The sequence below is a fragment of the Muscardinus avellanarius genome (assembly GCF_963383645.1).
Source record: "Muscardinus avellanarius genome assembly, chromosome: 5".
Classification (NCBI taxonomy): domain Eukaryota; kingdom Metazoa; phylum Chordata; class Mammalia; order Rodentia; family Gliridae; genus Muscardinus; species Muscardinus avellanarius.
Window position 1 is genome coordinate 116,482,075 of NC_137790.1, and position 21,278 is coordinate 116,503,352.

Here is a 21,278-nt window from a genome sequence, read left to right on the forward strand (position 1 = left end):
GATTTCCCAGAAAACATAGCTTTTTGTTTCTATTATTTTTTTTTTCTTTTGTGGTATTGGGGGTTGAACTCAGGGGCATTCTACCTCTGGGTTACATCCCCAGCCCTATATTTTTATTATTTTTTTAATTTTTATTTTCAAGGCGATCGAACCTGCGATCTTTCTTGTCTTAGCCTCGCAAGTACTGGGATTATAAGTGTGGACCACCAAGCACGGCATCGTTTCAATTTTAAAGATACTTTAATGCTGTGAATCATAATATAAAACTATAATATAACATCAATATATATATATATATATGCATACAGTATCATAAAAGAAGGTATACATATGTTTGTATCTGTGTATTTGAAGGCAATGGGCAGAGGATGTTTATAGTGTTTATGTCAAAGATAAGTAGTCTTGGTGGTGATGTAGCCCAGTGGTAGAGGAATTGGTAACACATGTAAAGTCCCAGGTTCCATCCACAGCACCCACCTTCCCCCCAAAAAAAAGGCTGTGTTCTCAATAGAAACTATACCATTATGGCATTTTGGTAATTTATGAAGTTGTTCTCAATAGAAACTATACCATTATGGCATTTTGGTAATTTATGAAGTTGTTACTACTGTTTAGTGTAATTGTGTTGTACTGCTTGCACATTATTTTACTACTTTACCACAAATCTCCTCCCTTTCTTTCTTTCTTTCTTTCTACCTATCTTTCTTTCTTTCTTTCTTTCTTTCTTTCTTTCTTTCTTTTTTTTGGTACTGGGGATGGAACTCAGGGGCATTATACCTCTGAGCTATGCACCAGCCCTATTTTTTATTCTTCTTTATTTTGAAACAGGGCCTCACTAAGGAGCTGAGGCTGTCCAAGAACTGCAAAACTCCTGTCTCAGCCTCCCAAATCCTGGGATTACAAGCGTGTGCCACCACGCCCGGCTGTGTTTTTACAGTAGGTGGTGGTATTTGTGGGTCATTTTAGGACAGGAAAGGAGGCTGCTCAGGGGGCTGGGTGTGGCGGGGTATCCACGCCTTTGTTGAGGTGACAGGACGAGCGGTGCTTTTCATCTTTACAATGTCAGCATTAGCCAGCATCTTCCCGTGAGCACAAGTTCATCTTCCCCCCAAATCTCACCAAGGGTTCCAAGTGCACGCGGAGTGTGAAACTTGAATTCTCTTTTTCATTGAAAATGAGTTTTTCAATTTAGAATGAACCTGGTTACAGGAAAAAAAAAAATCCCCCAAAACAAAACAAACAAAAAACAACACTGAAACCCCCCAAACTCAGACAATATACGCAAAAATACTCTTACTTTATTCTGTTTGTTCTAGGATCGATGAGACCATGTTGGACTTTTTAACAGCGAAACGATAGTAAAATTACACTTAAGAATATCAGGATGTACTTTTTTTTTTTTTGTGGTACTCAGGGTGGAACCCAGAGGCTTTCTACCTCCGGGCTATACTCCCAGACCTTTTTTTTTATATTTTATTTGGAAACAGGGTCTCACTAAGTTGCTGAGAGCCTCACTCAGTAGCTGAGGCTGGCTTCGAACCTGTGCGATCCTCCTGTCTCGGCCTCCCAAGTGCAGGGATTACAAGCGTGCGCCACCACGCCCGGCTTAGCATGTACTTTTTAAGACTTAGCTGGTTTTTCTTTGACATCATCAATGTAATTTTCTTTGTTCGTTTAAGGAAGGGATGCTGGAGAAGCATGAATATTTGACATGGATCCTGGACGTTTTAGAGAAGATCAGACCGATGGATGATGACCTCCTGAAGCTCCTGTTACCCCTCATGCTGCAGGTACGGTGCATGGGACCTGCAGCCATTTGGTTTTATGGGCAAGAAATGAGTCTGGTAAGCATGGTGAGGTACCTAGGGGTAGGAAAAAAATGTCCTTTTGAAGTGGAATGAAAAAGTGTCTTTGCTGCTGTAACTCATAAAGTGGTAAGAGGCTTCTAATAGCTTTTAGCAATTACTTCTGTTGGCTGTGTTTATAGTTTTTAATCAACATATAATCTCACTCACATTGGTTTCTCCTGTGTCTGAGCTAAGCAAACAGCTCTTTGAATATTGTCTCCCTGTTGTTTAGACAGATTGCTGTAAAAAACAAATCAAATCAAGTCTTTCTAAGCATATAGAGGATCTTCTACATTCTTTGATAATTCTCTGAGCCCCTGTGGGGAGAACACTTATTATTTTGATGATCCATCTAAGATCTGTTAAAATTGAAGTTATCAGGATGAAGTTTATTAAAAGCTTTATTTCCCTCAGAAAAGCAGGAATGCATGGATAATTCAAACCACACAGAAGTACAGCTAGTGAGCAACAATTCTCTCTTTTCCCCTGGCCCCTCCCCAGGTGCTGCCACAGTGAGGGCCAGATCTGTGCACCCTCCCAGGGACAGTAAGCAACCCTGGGCGCCCATCGCAGCTACCAGCTGGTCTGCTTTCTGAGCGCTTGACGTGTGGCTGCTGATAACTGAGATGTGCTCTGGTGTGAAACGTCCACCAGATTTCAGACTTAAGATGGGAAAAAAATGTATACCATTAGTACTTTTAATGTTGACTAATGTTGAAGTCATTTTGGCTATATTGGGCCAAATACAACATGTTGTTTTCTCTTTTTTTTGATGGTTCTAGGGATGGAACCCAGGGCTATTCTACCTTTGAGCTCCATCCCCAGCCCTATTTTTTTCTTTCTTCTTTCTTTCTTTCTTTCTTTCTTTCTTTCTTTCTTTCTTTATTTATTTATTTATTTTTATTGATTTTTTTTTTTTGTGGGTCTGGAGATGGAATCCAGGGGCATTCGACCTCCAACCTACACCCCCTGCCCTATTTTTCATTCTTTATTTTGAAACAGGGTCTCACTAAGTCGTGGAGGGCCTCACTAAATAGCTGAGACTGTCCATGAACAGCCTCCCGAATGCTAGAATTATAAGCATGCACCACCATACCTAGCTTCTTTTATTCTTTTTTTTAAATTTTTTAAACAGGATCTCACTGAGTTGCAAAGGGCCTCACTTAGTAGCTGAGGCTGGCTACAAACCTGCGATCCTCCTGTCTCGGCCTCCCAAGTACTGGGATTACAACTGTGCGCCTCCATGCCCGGCTCAGAGCTATTTTCTTTCTCTGTGTCCTGTTTCCCATTGTGATTGTGCTTGGCAGCACTGGTCTGCGCGTTGCTCCTGAAGGTGTCTGCTTGTTCTGCTCATTTCTAATGACAAAAAGTCTGTCTTGAAGTAGTCTCTGGAAAGCCCAGGCGTGTGACTCAGATTCTTCTCCTTCTCAGTATTCGGATGAGTTTGTGCAGTCGGCCTATCTGTCTCGTCGCCTGGCCTACTTCTGTGCCCGGCGCCTGTCCTTGCTACTCAGCGACAGCCCCAGCCTCCTGGCTGCCCACTCGCCGCACATGATGTTAGGACCCAACAACTCGGGCCTCGGGGCGCCCAGCCCCGGCCCCCCTGGCCCCGGCGTGAGCCCCGTGCAGCTGGCCTTCTCGGACTTCCTCTCCTGCGCGCAGCACGGTCCCCTGGTCTACGGACTCAGCTGCATGTTGCAGGTGAGTCAGCAACTCCGGCCATCTTACATGGCAGCTCGGGGCAGGGGATGACTGGTTGGGGATAGCGCTTTCACCTTCAGGTCTCAAATCTAGTTTTTTGCACTCATTCGAGCAATTTACGTTGAAATTTCATGTGTTTTATTACTCTGTGTTGAGTCAAGCAGAGAGAAGATTGGTTGCATCCGCGCAGAAGAAGGTAACTGTGATTGTCCTCTATTAGGCCATTAGGCAGTTCCGTTAAAGTCCCTCAGGGAGCCCTCAGAACACGGCACTGTATTGTGGGTGTTCTAGATCTAGAAAGATCATTTCTCCAGGCACCATTCTTGGCTTATTTCCCAGTTTACATCTGGCCTTCGTTGACTCCTTTTTTTTTTTTTTTTCCTTTGGTACTGGAAATTGAACCTAGGGTCATTCAACCTCTGAGCTTCACACCAGCCCTTTAAAAAATTTTGAAACAGTTTTAAGTTGCGGAGACTGGCCTTGAACCTGCAAACTTCTTGTCTTGTCTCAGCCTCTTAAGTCACACACCTGGGATTATAGCTGTGTGCTACCATGTCTAACTTTCTGCTCTTTTTTTTTTAAGCCTAAATCTTTGATCAGGTGCAGTCCTCTGCCAGTCATTTTTCTTTCTCTTTTTTTGGTACTAGGGATGGAACCCGGCGCATTCTATCTCTGAGCTACACCCCTGGCCCATTGTTTTCTCATTCTTTATTTTGAAACAGGGTCTTGCTAAGTTGTGTAGAGCCTCACTAAGTAGCTGAGGCTGGTCTTGAACCTGCGATCCTCTTGTCTCGGCCTCCCAAGTACTGGGATTAGGAGTGTGCACCACCATGCCCGGCTCCTCTGCCAGTCTTGGTTGCTCATGTGGTCAATGACCATCTGGCTGCGTGCAGGGTCTCACAAGTGAGTCGTGTCCTGTCCGCTTCTCATTCCCGGGCTCTGAATGTGTCCTACCCTTTACTATGGGGCCTGTGAAGCCCTGAGGACACAGCTCGCCCACAGTGGGGTCTACGTACTATAGGGAAGACAGAATCCTAAGTGTACAGTTTCCAGGCAACAGGACAGGCTGCCACAGAGATGCATGGGGCCAGGGCTGTGGAGCAGGGCTCTTCCAGCCCAGCCTGCATTTCAGGAAGCTTTCTGAGGGAAGTTTTACGTCTTATGAGTTTGATAAAAAAAAAAAAAAAAAAAAACAAAAAACCCTACAAGTTAAAAGAGCTATGGGAAGGATGTTCTGGCAGAGGGAACAGAAGAAGAGGCCCAGAGGACAGACCTGTTGTCCTACATGCAGGTCGGTGTGCACGGAACTGAAAGTATAAGGACCGTGGAGTTAGAGGGCAGGAGACCCCAGCCGGGCCTTATACCATGGAGAGTTTCACACAGGGGACCGGCACCGTCAGATGTATGTACTTCAGTTAGACTTGTTTGCTCTGAGGCAGGAAGGTTTGTGGAGGTGGGGAGGCTAAGAAAGAGGGAGAAAAGGCAAGGGAACCAGTTTGGAAGCATGTAGAGTTCGATTTGGGGCTTTTTTAGACTTCGGTGGGCCCTCTGTGCTCCTGGGCTCCACATCTATGGGTTCAGCCCATGTGGGTAAAAAAATACTCAAGAAGCTGGGTGTGGTGGTGCACCCTTGTAATCCCAGTACTTGGGAGGCCGAGACAGGAGGATCACAGGTTTAAGGACAGCCTTGGGTATTTAGTAAGATCCACTGTGACTTAGTGAGACTCTGTTTCAAAATAAAGAATAAAAAATGGGGCTGGGGGTGTAGCTTGGAGGTAGGATGCCCTCGTGGGTTCAGTCTTCAGGAGAGGAGGGGGAGGAGGAGGAGAAGGAGGAGGAGGAGGAGGAGGAGGAGGACGACGACGACGACAACGACGACAAGAGAAAACTTGACTTATATTTGACTTACACCAAAGAAGTCAACTTTTTCATGTCCTTATTCCCTGAACAATAAAGTATGACAAGTATTTACCTGGTATTTTCACTGTATTTAGTTTGACGAGTAATCTAGAGATGATTCAAAGTAACGGCAGGATTGCATGAGTTTTATGCAGATACTGCACTATTTTCTGTAAGAGATTTGAGCATCCTCAGATTTTTGTATGTGCGGGGTTCCTGGAAGTGGCCCCTCATAGACACCAAGAGGCGACTATTTTATCCTGGTGGGATCTTGCAGTGGGCATGTTCAAGAGATCACTGCGCATCCATTTCTGAACATTAGGACAGACATCTGGCCAGGGGTGTAGTTCTGAAGCATCAAGGCCCCGTGGCTGGGAAAAATCCTAAGAAAGCCTGGAGAATTTGTAGTGGGAGGGCCCCTGAGCACCCAGGGACATGAGTGCCTAAGGGATTGGCTGAGGGAGGAGTCTAGAAGGTCGCCAGGGGGCCTGGCCAGGTCAGAGAGAGACTGTTGGTTCAGAAACTAAGAGGATGAGAGTAAGAATCATGAAAAAAAAATCATTTGAAGTGACAGTTACTAAATTCTGCGATCTCCTAGGTGTCTGTGCTGGACTGTGAGGTAATAAATCATAATATTCCTTAATATCTCAATAGCCATACTTCTTCCCTTTCGAATGAGTAATTCTTAGTGTCTGTCCATTTGGGAAATGAGAATGGGACGATATTTGTGTTTTGAGTTCACTGGGAGGCGACCGTAACATACCGATGGATAAGGTGTTGTTTGCACTGTGAAGCCGTCAGTGCATTTTTCTCCTTCCTCTAATATCCGGATCCCCTGACCCCTTTGTTTCTAGACTGTCACTCTCTGTTGCCCAAGTGCCTTGGTGTGGAATTACTCCACAAACGAAAACAAGAACGCACACCCAGGCTCGCCCCTGGACCTGCTGCAGGTGGCGCCCTCCAGTCTGCCCATGCCCGGCGGGAACACAGCCTTCAACCAGCAGGTAGCCTCCGCTTTCACTGTTGAAAGGACAGTTTCTTCTCCCAACACGCGGGGGCAGAGTGAGTGGGCCGCACCTGGGTTTTGGCATCGGGGTACTTGGGTGTCATTCCCAGCTCTGTCCCTATTGCTCCGGGTGACCTGAGGATTTCTTTTTCCCCTTTTGAATCAGGGACACTCATGACGTTGCTCCCTTCTTACCCCTCTTGCCAGACATTGCTTGCTGAGTCATTGCTATGTGGTCTTTTCGGTGCTGCATTATTGCTTCCAAGGATTTATGCAACTTGAACCATTGATAGTGACTGATATTTAGAATGAGAGCCTCGTCAGCTGGGCTTGGTAACGCACGCTTGTAATCCCAGTACTTGGGAGGCTGAAACAGGAGGATTGCAGGTTTGAGGCTAGCTTTGGCTACTTGGTGAGGGCCCCCCCCCCAACTTAGACCCTGTTTCGAAATAAAGAATAGAAAATGGGGCTGGACAACCGGACGTGGTGAAATCATAGTGAAATCAAAGTGATACATTCAAAGCCACATGTGGTGGCGCACGCTTGTAATTCAGCATTTGGGAGGCTGAGACAGGAGGATCGTGGTTCGAGGACAGTCTCAGCTACTTAGTGAGGCCCTTTGCAACTCAGTGAGACCTTGTTTCAAAGTAAAGAATAAAAAAAAAAAAAAAAAAAAAAGAAAGGGCTGGTGGTGTAGATTGCCTCTGAGTTCTACCTCAGTACCAAAAAAAGGGGGTCGGGGGGTGAAGATGTAGCTCAGAGGAGAATGCCCTGAGTTTCATTCTTAGTTTCACACACACATACACGAGAAGAATGAGATCCTTGTCTTTTTCCAAGTAGTTTCTAAATGACTAAAACATTGCTAGGTATTTTTTTTTTTTTGCATAGACAAATAGCTCAAAGAGGGTATTTAAGCATTTTCATACTTTCTTAAGGAATAGTTCAAATATTGTTAGGCCCATATATGAAAATAATGAATTTTACACACATGTATGAAGAGGAGAGAGTGGGTGTGGAGGAAAACACACCATGTGCCATGTGCACGTATGAATGTCTCTTTTTTTTTTTTCCCGGTACTGAGGATGGAACCCAGGTGCATTCTACCTCTGAGCTACACTCCCAGTCTTAATTTTTTATTCTTTGTTTTGAAACAGGGTCTCGCTAAGTTGCGGAGGGTTTCACTAAGTAGCTGAGGCTGTCCGCGAACCGCGATCCTCCGGTCTCAGCCTCCCGAATGCTGGGATGACAAGCGTGCGCCACCACGCCCGGCTGTGAACGTATCACTCTGATCTCACTCTGATGTACAATTACAGTGTACCAGTAACAGTATACATTTTTCACTCTTTCTTAGGGGTGTCCCAAAGAAATTTTACTTGTTAAAAAAAATTTTTTTTTTGCAAGCTTTTATTTTCATGAGCATTTATTATTGAAAAACTGGCATTGAATCAAGACTTGTAAATTTGAAAAACGCCCTGTAGCTCACTGTGGGATATTCTGCTCATGCAGGAAAACTTGACATGATTTAGACAGTCGTCGCTGTGGCTTTCCAAGCACAAGTTAATTAGAAGCGATTATCTTTCAGGTTCGAGCGAGGATTTATGAGGTAGAACAGCAGATAAAACAAAGAGGCCGTGCCGTGGAAGTTCGGTGGTCTTTTGACAAGTGCCAAGAGTCGACAGCAGGTACAAAACGCAGCAAACGAGCGGGCGCTCCGAGGGCTGGACTTTCTTCTGCCTTGTTTCTGATCCTTGTGAAGCGTTCCATAGGAACCCGCGAAGCTTTGCGACAGAGCCCTCTGGGGAATTTTGAGGACGTTCTTCAGTTTACGCCTGTTAGAGCCTGGCTGTCTAGAATGCCAGGACTGGTTTTGTTGGCAATTCTTTTAGAGTATAAGCCGAAAATGATAATTTTTAACAAGTTCCCTTTGCTTTGCATAGCGACGATCCTGTCCTATGCTGTTAAAGCTTCCGTGGGCTTCCTTACCAGCTTCCTTAATCTCTGCATCTAGGGGTGACCATTAGCCGCGTTTTGCACACCTTGGAAGTCTTGGATCGACACTGTTTTGACCGAACGGATTCCAGCAATTCCATGGAGACGCTTTATCATAAGATTTTCTGGGCAAACCAAAACAAAGACAGCCAAGAGGTACTTATATATATATTTTTTCTCTCTCTCTCTCTCGCCTCTTAGTTTCTTAGCACATTTTCTTTTTTTCTTATTCACTAGACTTTGGCAAAGCCTATCCTGTGAGGTGTAAATCGTGCAACGGCATGTGTACTCGAAATCCTTCTCTTGTTGGACTAAAATGACTGACCACGCCGGGCGTGGTGGCGCACGCTTGTAATCCCTCTGCTTGGGAGGCGGAGACAGGAGGATCGCGCAGGTTCGAAGCCAGCCTCTCTGGCTAAAGAGACCCTGTTTCCAAAAATATATAAAATAGGCCTGGGAATGTAGCCCGGAGGTAGAAGGGTTCCATCCCCAGTACTACCAAAAAAAAAAAAAAAAAAAAAAAAGACCAACCAACCATTATTAAAATGAAAGGCCCCCTGGGCTGGTCTACTTCAGTATGTTGATGGGAAAGTTTTTTCTTGGCCCTTTACCATTTTCCCTTCATTTTAATTTTAGCGGCAAAACTAAGGAGTGATTGGACTTTGCACAGTGATCTGGATTTAACCTGGGAGGGGGTGCATTTTAATACACAACCCGGCACAAGGCAGAGCTGGATTGAATATTCATGGTCATGGTCTGAAAAATTTTGAGACAATGTGTTAGGTAAGATTCTCCATAGAAACAGAACCAATATATATAGAGAAATCTCTATGTGTGTGTGTGTGTGTGTGTGTGTGTGTGTGTGTGTGTGTGTGTGTGTGTATTTTACCTAGAGAATGGGGTGCTATTTATTTTTGATAATTGGCTCACACAATTGATGGCAGATGTGCCAGGCCTGGGGAGAGGACGTTGCCGCTCCAGCCTGTAGACAGAATACTTTCTTCCTCGGCAGACTTTATTTAGCCTTTCTTTCTGTTAAGGCTCTCAACTGAATGGCCGAGGTCCGCCCACACTGTGAGGGTGGTCTACTTAACGCAGAGCCTACTGATTTAAACGTTAATCACATCTGAAAAAATAAGTCTGCAGCCACATGTCATTTGACCAAGGTATCATAGCCCAGCCACGTTGAGGCCTAACTTGAACAAGCACAGGCAGTTCTTGTATTTGCCTAGCAACGAATTGTTTCATTAATGAAATGCTCTACAGACATAGAATTTTCAATTATCATTATTTTTACCTTTTGCTATATATTACTTGGGAGAAATAAAAATAGTCTTATTTTCCTGATGAAAATGCCCGTGATGTTATCTAGCTTTTGCTAGGTACCAGGAACACAGAGGAAAGTCTTAAGATATTTTCAAAGAACATCTCACTTAATGGATTATAAGTAACTTTGATTTTTAATTGTGTGTGTGTGTGTGTGTGTGCGCGCGCGCGTGCGCGCGCGCGTGCGTGGTACAGGAGATTGAACCCAGGGTCTCATGCATACTAGGCAAGTGCTCTTAACAATGTTAGATCCATCCATCCCCAGCCAAGTTTCTTTGATTTTTAACCTAGCCTTTGGGAATGCGTATGTTAAGAGAAGCGTGAAACGACAACAGTAAACAGGTAGTTCTCTCTGCGCTACCTTCATGTGAGCCTGATAAAGGCCCCAGATCATTCCCTTTTGGGAAAATTCATGAATCGTCACCCTGCTTCTCTAAGGTGCAGTTCGAGACCATGGGTGTCACGTAGGATCAGAGTTCTTCGGGTGCAGGTGGAGGGCAGCTTCTGACTCCTGGGAGTCTGTAGAGATGCTTCGGTAGCTCTGGAGATGTGCTGAGTCTGCATAGGAGAGCCCTCTGCTAACAGAGACAGGCTGCATGCTGCTGCGCTCTTATGGGGTGTGGAGGCCTCAGAGTCCATCTCTCTATAATAAAGCCTATTTAAAAAAAATGGAACTCAGGGGCATTCCAGCTCTAAGCTACACACTCAGCCCTGTTTCTTATTTTTACTTTGAAACAGTGTCTCACTACTTGCTGAGACCCTGATACTGCCCTTGAACCTGCGATCCTCTTGTCCCAGCCTCCCAAGAACTGAGATCACAGGTGTGGGCTACCACACCCGGCTAATAAAGACTTTCTTGGATCAAACTGAGTTTTTCTTCTTTTTTTGGTGGTACTGGGGTAGAACCCAGGGGCTTTTCTACCTCCGGGCTACACTCTAATAACTATTTTATACTTTATTTGGAAACAAGGTCTCACTAAGTTGTTGAGAGCCTCACTGAGTAGCTGAGGCTGGCTTCGAACCTCTGCGATCCTCCTGTCTCAGCCTCCCAAGCACTGGGATTACAAGCGTGCGCCACCACGCCCGGCTCAAACTGAGTTTTAAGAGCACTGAGATGTTCAATACATGGGTGCAAATTATCTGGCAGAACTCCAGGTTGCCGTCTGGCTTGGTGAGTTGCTTGTGCCATTTGTTGAATAAAGGCTGTAGTTTTCCACCAGATCCATCAAAACCACCCTGTGGTTGGCCTGACTGGGACTTCCTAGTGAATGAACCTTCCACCTCTGCCTGGAAACTCAGAGTGCCCACCAGCATGTTTGTAAGAAAGTGAATGAGAGGCTATCTTGTCAGTGTGCAAATCCTGTCCTGATGGTATTGGATACAGTCACACGGTTTGCAGGGTTCTCTCCAGAGGGGGCGCTGAGATGAGCTGGTGGGGCACAGGAAGAAATAGGAGCTTCCTTTTACAGTGCTCGTTCTCTCTCTCTCTCTCTCTCACTCTCCCCCTCCCCCCTCTCCCTCTCCCTCTCCCCTCCCCCCCATATGTGTGTGTTACTAGGGGCTGAACTCAAGGGTTTCTACCTCCAGTCTATACCCTATTTGAAACAGAGTTTCACTACATTGCTGAGAGTCTTGAGAAGTTGCTGAGGCTTTCCTCCAACCTTTGATTCCTCCTGTCTCAGCCTCCCAGTTGCTGGGATTACAGGTCTGTGCCACCATGCTCATCTAGTAGATTATTTTATTTATTTATTTATTTATTTATTTATTTATTTATTTATTGGCCATATTGGGAATTGAACCCAGGGGCATTCTGCCTCTGAGCTACACCCCTATCCCTATTTTTATTTTTTATTTTGAAACAAGGTCTCACTGAGTTGCAGAGGGCCTCACAAAGTAGCTAAGGCTGGCTATGAATCTGTGATCCTATCTCAGCCTCCCAAATACTGGAATTATAAGCATACGCCACTGTGCCCGGTTGAGATTTTTTTGGGGGAAACACTGGGAATGGAACCCAGGGTTATTCTACCTCCTTGCTATACCCCCAGCCCTATTTTTTTTTGGGGGGGCGGGTCTGGGGATGGAACCCAGGGGCATTTTGACCTCCGAGCTACACCCCCTGCCTAATTTTTTATTCTTTATTTTGAAACAGGGTCTCACTGAGTTGCAGAGGGCCTCACTAAGTAGCTGAGGCTGTCCGTGAACTGCAATCCTCTGATCTCAGCCTCCCAAATGCTGGGATTACAAATGTGCGCCACCACGCTCCCAGCCCTATTTTTTATTCTTTATTTTGAAACAGGGTCTCACTGAGTTGCAAAGGGCCTCACTAAGTAACTGAAGCTGGCTGTGATCTGCTATCCTCCTGTCTCTGCTTTCCAAGCATTTTCCACTATGCCCAGCTGAGATTTTATTTTATTTTTGGTGGTACTGGGGTTCCTGGAAGCCCTTATACCTCTGGGCCACACTCCCAGACCTATTTTTTTTAATTATTGGAAACAGGGTCTCTTAAGCCAGCGCGGCTGGCTTTGAACCTGCGCGATCCTCCTGTCTCCGCCTCCCAAGCGCGGGGATTACAAGCGTGCGCCACCACGCCTGGCGTTGAGTTTTTATTAAAAAAAAAAAAATCTTTGAGAGGACATGAGAGAATTTAGGATTAGGGCGCTCTCTGAATCTCTGAATATGGTTTCTCCCTCAGGATGCAAGAGGCACTGCCACTAGGGGGCGCCATGCACCAGGCAACACTCTAGTGTTCTGCTCACACACCTCAAGGATTGCCCCAGATAGCAGTAATTATGTTGAAGGTTGATTCAGCTGTGGAAAGATTTGATATTAGCCAACGAGTGTTTGTTTTGTGACTTATATGCTGTTTTATGAGTAAGACAGTAACCATATTTTTAACCTGTAATTCAGACTGATTACCTATTCTTAATCTAGCAGAAAGAATGCCTGAGAAGACAGATCCTTTTGCAATATTTAACACTGAAATAACTCTTTTTTTTGTGGCCTTGGGCATCAAACCCAGAGCCTTATGCATGCCAGGCAGTGCTCCACTACTATTGAGCGACACCCCCAGCCCTTTAAAAATGTTATTTTGAAGCGGGAGCAGGGGTGGTGCATGCCTGTAATCCCAATACCTGGAAGACCGAGACAGAAGAATCACAGGTTCCAAGACAGCCTCAGCAAGTTAGCCAGATCCTGTTTCCAAATAATAAATACAGCAGAGCTGGGGACATATTTCAGAGATAGGATAACCCTGGGTCTAATCACCAGCGCGCGTGCGTGCGCGTACACACACACACACACACACACACACACACACACACACGATTTATTTATTTTTTGAGGCAAGGTTTTCTAAATCCCCCATGCTGGACTCAAATTTGCCCTCCTTTTGCCTCCGCCTCCTGAGCAACAGGAGTAGTACATGTGTGCGCCACACTGCCTGGGTTTAAGTTGATTTTTAGAATGTGTTTTGGATATTTATTTGTGTGTCAAAGTCATCTGACGTTTTATCTGTTTTTACATTTTTTACCAGGGTTTTCTTGGCCACTGAGTCACTCTGTGCTTCTGGGACTCTTGTATGAGCTGCAACCCGATGCTGAGCCCGGCCAGCTGTGTGACTTTGTGGTCAGCTGTGTGACCTTGGACAAGTTACACAAGGCCATGTTGCTTAGTGACTTAGTTGTCAAGTAGGTGTAGTATATGCCCTCTCTTAATCTCTACAGAATATGAGCTCAGTGAGGATTAGAAAGCACTTACAAATACATTTCTTTTTCTCTTTCTCTCTCTCTCTCTCTCTCTCTCTCTCTCTCTCTCTCTCTCTCTCTCTTTTTTTTTTGGATGTACTAGGGTTGAACCCAGGGGCTTTTCTATCTCCGGGCTATACTCCCAGACCTATTTTATACTTTATTTGGAAACAGGGTCTCACTAAGTTGCTGAGAGCCTTGCTAAGTAGCTGAGGCTGGCTTCGAACCTGTGCCATCCTCCTGTCTCAGCCTCCCAAGCGTGGAGATTACAAGTGTGCACCACCACGCCCAGCTATACAAATACATTTCAAAAATTGTTGTTAACAGTAACAAAATAGCCATCTTCATTTGCATTATTTCAGAAGGATCACTGATGGAGCTGTTTTTGGGTAAAAAGGAGACAGATATATTAAGTGGTATGGTTAGACTTAGGCCACCTGTCTCACTTCTTTGAAATGTACTTCCTTTTTGGGGGGGTTGCATAATATGTCTCAGGATTTGGACAACATGATAATAGAAAGAGTTAGCAATCTCTAGGTGCAACGAGGTTGAGGTTTGCTCTCGCCGGAAGGGGCATCGTGGCTCGGGGTAACACAGCCTGCTTCCCCACATATGTTTGGGAAACTTAAACTTCACCCTCTTCTATTCCCTTTTCTTGGGAACTGCTGAGGAGAAATCTGGCCATCCTTCTAGGGGGTGGGGAGAGCCTGTGTCTAGATGGGAGAAGCCAAGAGTCTGATTTTTGTGTCTTACTGGTTTCAGTGCTGGGTGAAAGCCAGTTGGAAACTGAAATGTATGGGATTAAAACCTTTTAAGACTTGGGTCTGACTGTGGTTGGCCGGTGAGTCCCCCAGGCAGTGGCAGGAGCTGGCGCTGCCCTTGTGTGGGCGCCAGGCCTGTCACAGGCCTGCACTAATTCCACACGGGACATGTTATTCCTTTACTGTCTTCCCTCTTTCCCCATGTTCTCTGCTCCTGCTTCTGTGTTAGGTCCTGGGAACTGTGGTAAAGAAGGTGAAAAAGTAAAAGGTCTCAAAAACCTTTGTATTGACAGGCCTGGGGGGTGCATAGCTGGCATTTCAGTACTTGGGAGGCTGAGACAGGAAGATTGCAGGTTCGAGACCAGCCTCGGCAACTTAGTGGGACTGTGTTTGAAAATAAAAAATAAAATGGGGTTTGGGGTATAAACAGACAATGCTTTCTTGTATAAACAGACAATGCTTTCTTGTTCTAGTTCTGTTTCTTGCTTTTCCACACCATATAGTGCAGAATATAAAAATGGTCACACCTGGGTCCGGGCTCAGAGTCTCCCGTGCTACCGCAGCCAGGCAGGTGGTGTGACGTCCTGGTGGGCTGCAGTGTACGGGTGACAGGACGCCCCGTGTGCACAGCGAGGCGGCTCTCAGTTTTCCCTGGGACGGTGGACTCACTGGGGCCTGGCCGCGGCACTCCCAGAGACCTGTGCGTGTAGTTCCCAGGACCCCACGTCGCTGGCCCTGCGTCCACTGTGTTTCCTCCAGTGCCGGTCACTTTCCCGTTGTCTTTGCACACTTCCTGCAGTCGGTACTCAGTCATTTGCTTGTTGCGAGTTTCAGATCCATTTTTGGGGGTGAATGAGAGGGGGAATAGGGCCCATCATCCATATGAGGGAGATGTTGGGGGGCTGTGGGATCTTCTGGTTCTAGACACTCACACACCTGGCCCCGGCATCAGGGTGGGGGAGGCCCGCAGCGCCCACTTCCTTCCTCTGTTCCTCCCTTTGCTGGGATGGGTGTGAGGGCGGGGGCAGCTGCATCCCCGGGTGCTTTGGGACAAGGATGGAAGGCAAAGTCTAAGGGCGGCACCAACAGCTGCCTTTCACTTCTCTCTCTTGGGCCCCAGGAAGCGACCTTTTTCCTGAGTAATGAGAAGGCCCAAAGCAGCTGTGCCAGACAGAACATTCCAGGACAGGGTTCTCCTTTCCCTGCTCCTGAGCCTGCACACCTGTTGCTTGTATTTGTTTTATGCAAGTTCACACTGACTTCTTGGTTAGCAAGGGTTTTATTTTATTATTTATTTATTTATTTATTTATTTATTTATTTTTGTGGTACCGGGGTTCCTGGAAGCCCTTCTACCTCCAGGCTATACTCCCAGACCTATTTTTATATTTTTATTTGGAAACAGGGTCTCTTAAGCCAGCGCGCGCGGCTGGCTTCGAACCTGCGCGATCCTCCTGTCTCTGCCTCCCAAGCGCAGGGATTACAAGTGTGCGCCACCACACCTGGCTTAGCAAGGCTTTTAAAGTGGGGCTTTACTGGTCTCGGGATAGGGTTTCCTGGGCCATGCGGGGCTATGTCTGGCTTAGGCCCTCTGTCTGGCTGCCACCTGCTGGAAGATGGAAGCTTGGTTTCTGTCATGGCCGCGCTCCCTCCACATCTGTCTTTTGCAGCTGTAGCTCCATGGTGTCCAGGTCTGTGTGGTTTCTGCTCACAGCACATCATCAGCCCTAACACCAGGACAGGGCCACACAGGTGCTCAAGGGGAAATCCACTCAGTGTTTCATTTTGTGGTACTAGTGGTTGAACCCAAGGCCATTTTACCTGTGAGCTACACCCCAGCCCTATTTTTTTTATTTTTTATTTTGAGACAGGATCATGCTAAGTTGCCGCGGCTGGCCTCAGACCTGTGGCCCTCCTGCCTCAGTTTACAAGTACTGGGATTACAAGTGTGTGCCACCATGCCTGGCTTAAGTTTAAACTCATTAAAAAGCTGCTGGGGTAGCAAAGTGGAGGGGGAAACACCTCTCTAAGATTTGGCTTGGAAGGACAGGGATTGAGGACAGAAAGGACATCCGTATATATCAGACAGACAGATGGTACCTGCTCAGATGCACAAGAGACTGCGCGGGTGGAGGTAGGGATGGCCCTACAGGAGCGTTCTCAGCTGAGGAATCAGGTTAGTAGTGCCTTTCTTTGGGCAGCTTACATTTGATGAGTCTCAGCTTTCTCATTTGTAAAATGGGCAACCTCTTTCCCATGAGAAAATATCATGAAAACCTATCAGCAAACCACTTATGTATTTTAAATGTCCAGCACGTAAATGGGCACTTTGGAGAAAAGATGGCTGTGATCGGACCCATGATAGTGGGTCCCTTGGGGCTACTGTGAACACACACACACACAGACGCGCACGCACACACACACATACACACGTGCACACACACATCCATATCCATTGCACAGTCCTCTGATCCATAAGGCACAGCCAGGATCCGTCAGTTGTTTAGACAGATCTTTGATTTTCCCAGTTTCCCTCTGTAGGGAAGCAGTTGGATAGGATTCACCACAGAAAGGTGAAATAGATCATTTTCCTTTTAATGCCTAGTGGGTGGGTTTTTTGTTGTTGTTTTTTGGTACTGGAGAGTGAACCTGGGGTGTTTTACCTCTAACCTGTAGCTTCAGCCCTTTTTATTTTTGAAACAGTGTCTTGCTAAATTGCTGAGGCTGGCCTGCAACCTGGGATCCTCCTGTCTCAGACTTCAGAGAACTGGGATCACAGGGATCTTTTTGTTGTTCTTGCTTAATGTAAAAAGAAAAAAAGCTGGGCGTGGTGGCGCAAGATTGTAATCCCCGCGCTTGGGAGGCAGAGACAGGAGGATCGCGCAGGTTCGAAGCCAGCTGCGCGCGCTAGCTTAGGAGACCCTGTTTCCAAATAAAAATGTAAAAATAGGTCTGGGAGTGTAGCCTGGAGGTAGATGGGCTTCCAGGAACCCCAGTACCACCAAAAAAAAAAAAGTCACTTTCTAAAACCAGGACTCAGCTTGGCACAGTGGTGCATGAATGTAGTCCCAGTACTAGAGAGGCAGAAATAGGAGGATTGCAAGTTTGAAGCCAGCCTCAGCAACATAGCGAGACCCTGTTTCCAAATTAAAAAAGAAAAAAAAAAAAAAAAAAAAACTAAGCCGGGCTTGGTGGCGCAATACTTGTAATCCTAGCATTCGGGAGGCTGAGACCTGGTTGGTCGCCGAGGTTCGCGGACAGCCTCAGCTACTTAGTGAGGCCCGCCACAACTCAGTGAGACCCTGTTTCAAATTAAAGAGTAAAAAATAGGGCAGGGGGTGTAGCTCGGCGGTCAAAATGTCCCTGGGTTCCATCCCCAGACCCGCCAAAAAAAAAAAAAAAAAAAGTCTGGGGTGTAGTCCAGAGATAGAAGGCCCATGGGTTTTATCTCCATTACCCCCACCCACAAAAAGGTGAATGCCATTTATATTATGTAATACACTTTTGAATTTGTAGTTTAGAGTCTCAGCTTCTTCCCTGGCGTGGTGTTCCTGGCCCCTACAGGTACTGCTTGTCCCCTGCACGTAGGCTCACGTTCTCTCCATTAGCAAATACCACCTTTAGCTTACGTGCCTCTGGAAATTCACACAGCTCTCCACATTAGGTGTCAGGTTCCAGACCATGACTGGCTGTTATCACTGCTCTGCCCATTAGCCCGTATTGTCTCTCATTAAGGCTATAAAAGGAATAACGTCATTTTTCCAAATGTGTCTCTTTTGTTTGATGTTGATGAAGAGTAATGGATTTCATTTGTAAACATGTCTTTTTAGTCAGAGATTGAAGAGCAGTTGGAGAGCATTATTCAGCATCTGATCTCAAGTCCTTTTAATTAGCTGTTGCTTGCAGTAATGAGTCATTGATCTCCTCCCGTCCCTGGCTCCCATTATTTGATAATCTATGCAGGGCATTAAAAATTTTATTATTTTAAAATAGCAAATAATATCACCAAGTATCTTCTAATTTTTAGAGGAAGCCCACCTCCCTGATGTAGTTGCCAATTAGTTTCCCTTTATTTGCTAAAGAATAGAAGACCCGCTGTTAACGTTGGTAGACTCTCAGCTTGTCGATTGACAGATTAAGCCTAATTTGCTGCTTGTTCAGTCAGATTTGTGCACACCCCCGAAAGGAATAATGAGGCAAATCCCACCTCTGATGAAAACCCGGTCTTCACATTAGCAGTGTCTTTGTTATAGATGCAAATAGCGTTATTAGCGTTGATTACATGCTGCAGAATTAATAATGATTTCACCATTTTGTCACTGGGGGTGGCTTCGAAATCCTTGAGACCAGATTAACAGTGCTGTTATTTGCAGGATCTTAGTGAGTTTTGAATTTTGTGGCTGTTTTTCTTGTCTCATTTTCAATGTTATTTTATCTTATAATTATAGTATACATAGTACAGGAATGTATTTTTGATATTAAGTCTCTTTAAGCCTGCAACCTGGGCCCCGCCCTATTCTCTTGCCCAGCAACTCCCTCTTGGATTCAGTAGCTTGGGTTTGACACTGTGACCTGGCAGCTTTCTGACATTTGACAAGTTAACCTTTGGGCCTTTTTTTGTTCAATTGTCAAAATTATAATATTGTTGTTAGCTGGACATGGTGATGTACACGCTTATAATTCCAGTACTTGGGAGGCTGAAACAGGATTGCAGATTCGAGACCAGCCTCATCAACTTAGTGAGGCCCTCTGCAACTTAGAACCTGTTTCAAAACAAAAACAAAGAAAAGAAATATAGGGCTGGGGTGTAGGTTAGAGGTAGAATGCCACCAGGTTCAATCCCCAGTGCCACCAGAAAATAAAGAGTAGAGTTAGAACAGGGCTCATTGTCGCCGGGCATGGTGGTGCACGCCTATAATCCCCGTGCTTGGGAGGCGGAGGCAGGAGGATCGCGCAGGTTAGAAGCCAGCCGCGCTGGCTTAAGAGAACCTGTTTCCAAATAAAAATATAAAAATGGGTCTGGGAGTGTAGCAGGAGGTAGAAGGACTTCCAGGAACCTCAGTACCACCAAAAAACAAAAACAAAAAACAAAACAAAAAAAATCCCAGGGCTTATTGTGAAACAAACATATTCTTTATACCAGTAGTAGCCAACATTAATTCTGCCCCCTATTTTTGGGTGTTTTTCTAGATGTGTACGCTCATGTGTAAGAACAGCTCACAGCTCTCACAGGCTGGAGAACAGAAGTGGGGTGCACTGTGCATTAGATTCTGAAGGATCTTAATCCACTGCCTAACGTTCTACATCACGCGCGGCCGGCGTGCTCTGCTGTGTTCTGTTCTGTCATCAGGCTCATGCTTTTCTTGGTTCTAGTGGTTTCCTCGTTGATTCTCGGAGTTCATGGAGAAGCTATCTTGTTTTATGCACACTGTAGTTGTGTCGCCATGCATGTCCTTTGAAATATTTATACCTTCCTCTTTCCATTCTGCAACTCTTACCAGAGAAGAGTAACCGGTAAATCCCAGGGATGCTACATGATAACGTTGGGGCCATCAGCGCAGACTCATCACGTGGGAATGGGAAGGCTTGAATATGAAGTCGCACGTTTTTCTTTTTCTTTAAAATTTTTTTTTATTGGTGCATTGTTGTCATACATCTTGATGGTGTACAAGATGGTAGAGGCAGACATACACACATCACTCATTTAGCCCTTCCCCAATCCCCACTCCTTTCCCTCCCCCTTCCCCCTTCTCATGTCCGGCCTAGTGGTTGACATGTTTGTGAATGTACATCATGTGCTTTATAGAATTCCCTTCTTCTCCCCTCCCACACCTCTCAGGTCTCTCTTTATTTGCTCATCTATGATTTTTCCTCCTTTGTCTACATTTCTTCCTATGACCCCTTTTCTCCCTAGCTTCCATATATTAGGGAAAACATCTAATTTCTTACTTTTTGTGTGAAGTCACATGTTTTTCTTTTTCTTTTCTTTTCTTTTTTTTTTTTTGTGGTACTGGGGGTGGAACCTAGGGGCTTTTCTACCTCTGGGCTATACTTCCAGACCTGTTTTATACTTTATTTGGAAACAGGGTCTCACTAAGTTGCTGACAGCCTCACTCAGTAGCTGAGGCTGGCTTCGAACCGGTGCAATCCTCCTGTCTCAGCCTCCCAAGTGCTGGGATTATGAGCCTGCGCCACCACGCCCGGCTTCACACATTTTTCTATAGTAAGGAATCCCACCTGTAAACTCTCCCCCATCCATTTCTTTGCTTTTGGTTTTATAGAACAGTGTTATTGCGTTCACTCTTTATGCTTAAGCAGTATCCGTTGAACCTGCACTTTGCTGGGCACTGTGTAGAAACTGAAATTAAAACCCTGAAAAGACAAATGTCAGCCAACATGAGCACCTACTGCAGCAAGCCCTGGGGGAAGCACAAGTCCCTGGCAGCTTGCTCCTGGGATTTCAGGTTCTGTGTGTCTGTGGGTTAGAAGTCTGGCCTGAGCCAAGTGTGGTGGTGTGCGTTTGTAATCACAGTACCTGGGAGGCTGAGACAGGAGGATTGGGTTCATGGCCAGCCTCAGCTACTTAGTGAGGGCCTTCGTAACTTAGTACGACCCTGTTTCAAAAATAAAGAATAAAAAAAAAAACATTAAAGCCAAGAGTGTAGCTCAGAGGTAGAATGCCCCTGGTTTCAATCCCAAGCACCGCGCGCGCGCGCACGCGCACACACACACACACACAAAGTCTGGTTTGTCCTTAGAGAGGTGGAGGTCGGTGCTGGGGGAGAGTGGTGGCAGTGGCCTCCCTGCAACCTCTGTGCCCATCAGCTTCCTTAGTAGCAGATTTAGCAGGACCCTCAGCAACCTAGTGAGACTCTGTTTCAAAATAAATAGGACTGTGGGTATAGCTCAGAGGTAGAATGGCCCTGGGTCCAACCGCCAACTTGCCCCCCATCCCCAAAGATAAAAGAAAAGAAAGGTATGGAGGCTCAGTAATTAGGGCTTCCTAGT

The 21,278-nt window shown here is 45.8% G+C and overlaps 1 protein-coding gene across 3 annotated transcripts in view; it reads left to right on the forward strand.

Moving 5' to 3' along the window:
* Positions 1–21,278, forward strand: part of MED12L (mediator complex subunit 12L) — a gene marked incomplete at both ends in the record, with an annotated part of 383,094 nt that overhangs the window by 91,711 nt on the left and 270,105 nt on the right. For all 3 annotated transcript variants that reach the window (XM_080695435.1, XM_080695436.1, XM_080695437.1), the window contains 5 exons: positions 1,680–1,790; positions 3,279–3,548; positions 6,302–6,451; positions 8,036–8,135; positions 8,462–8,598. In XM_080695435.1, the coding sequence (XP_080551561.1) occupies positions 1,680–1,790; positions 3,279–3,548; positions 6,302–6,451; positions 8,036–8,135; positions 8,462–8,598 (768 nt within the window). The remainder of the gene's footprint in view (positions 1–1,679; positions 1,791–3,278; positions 3,549–6,301; positions 6,452–8,035; positions 8,136–8,461; positions 8,599–21,278) is intronic.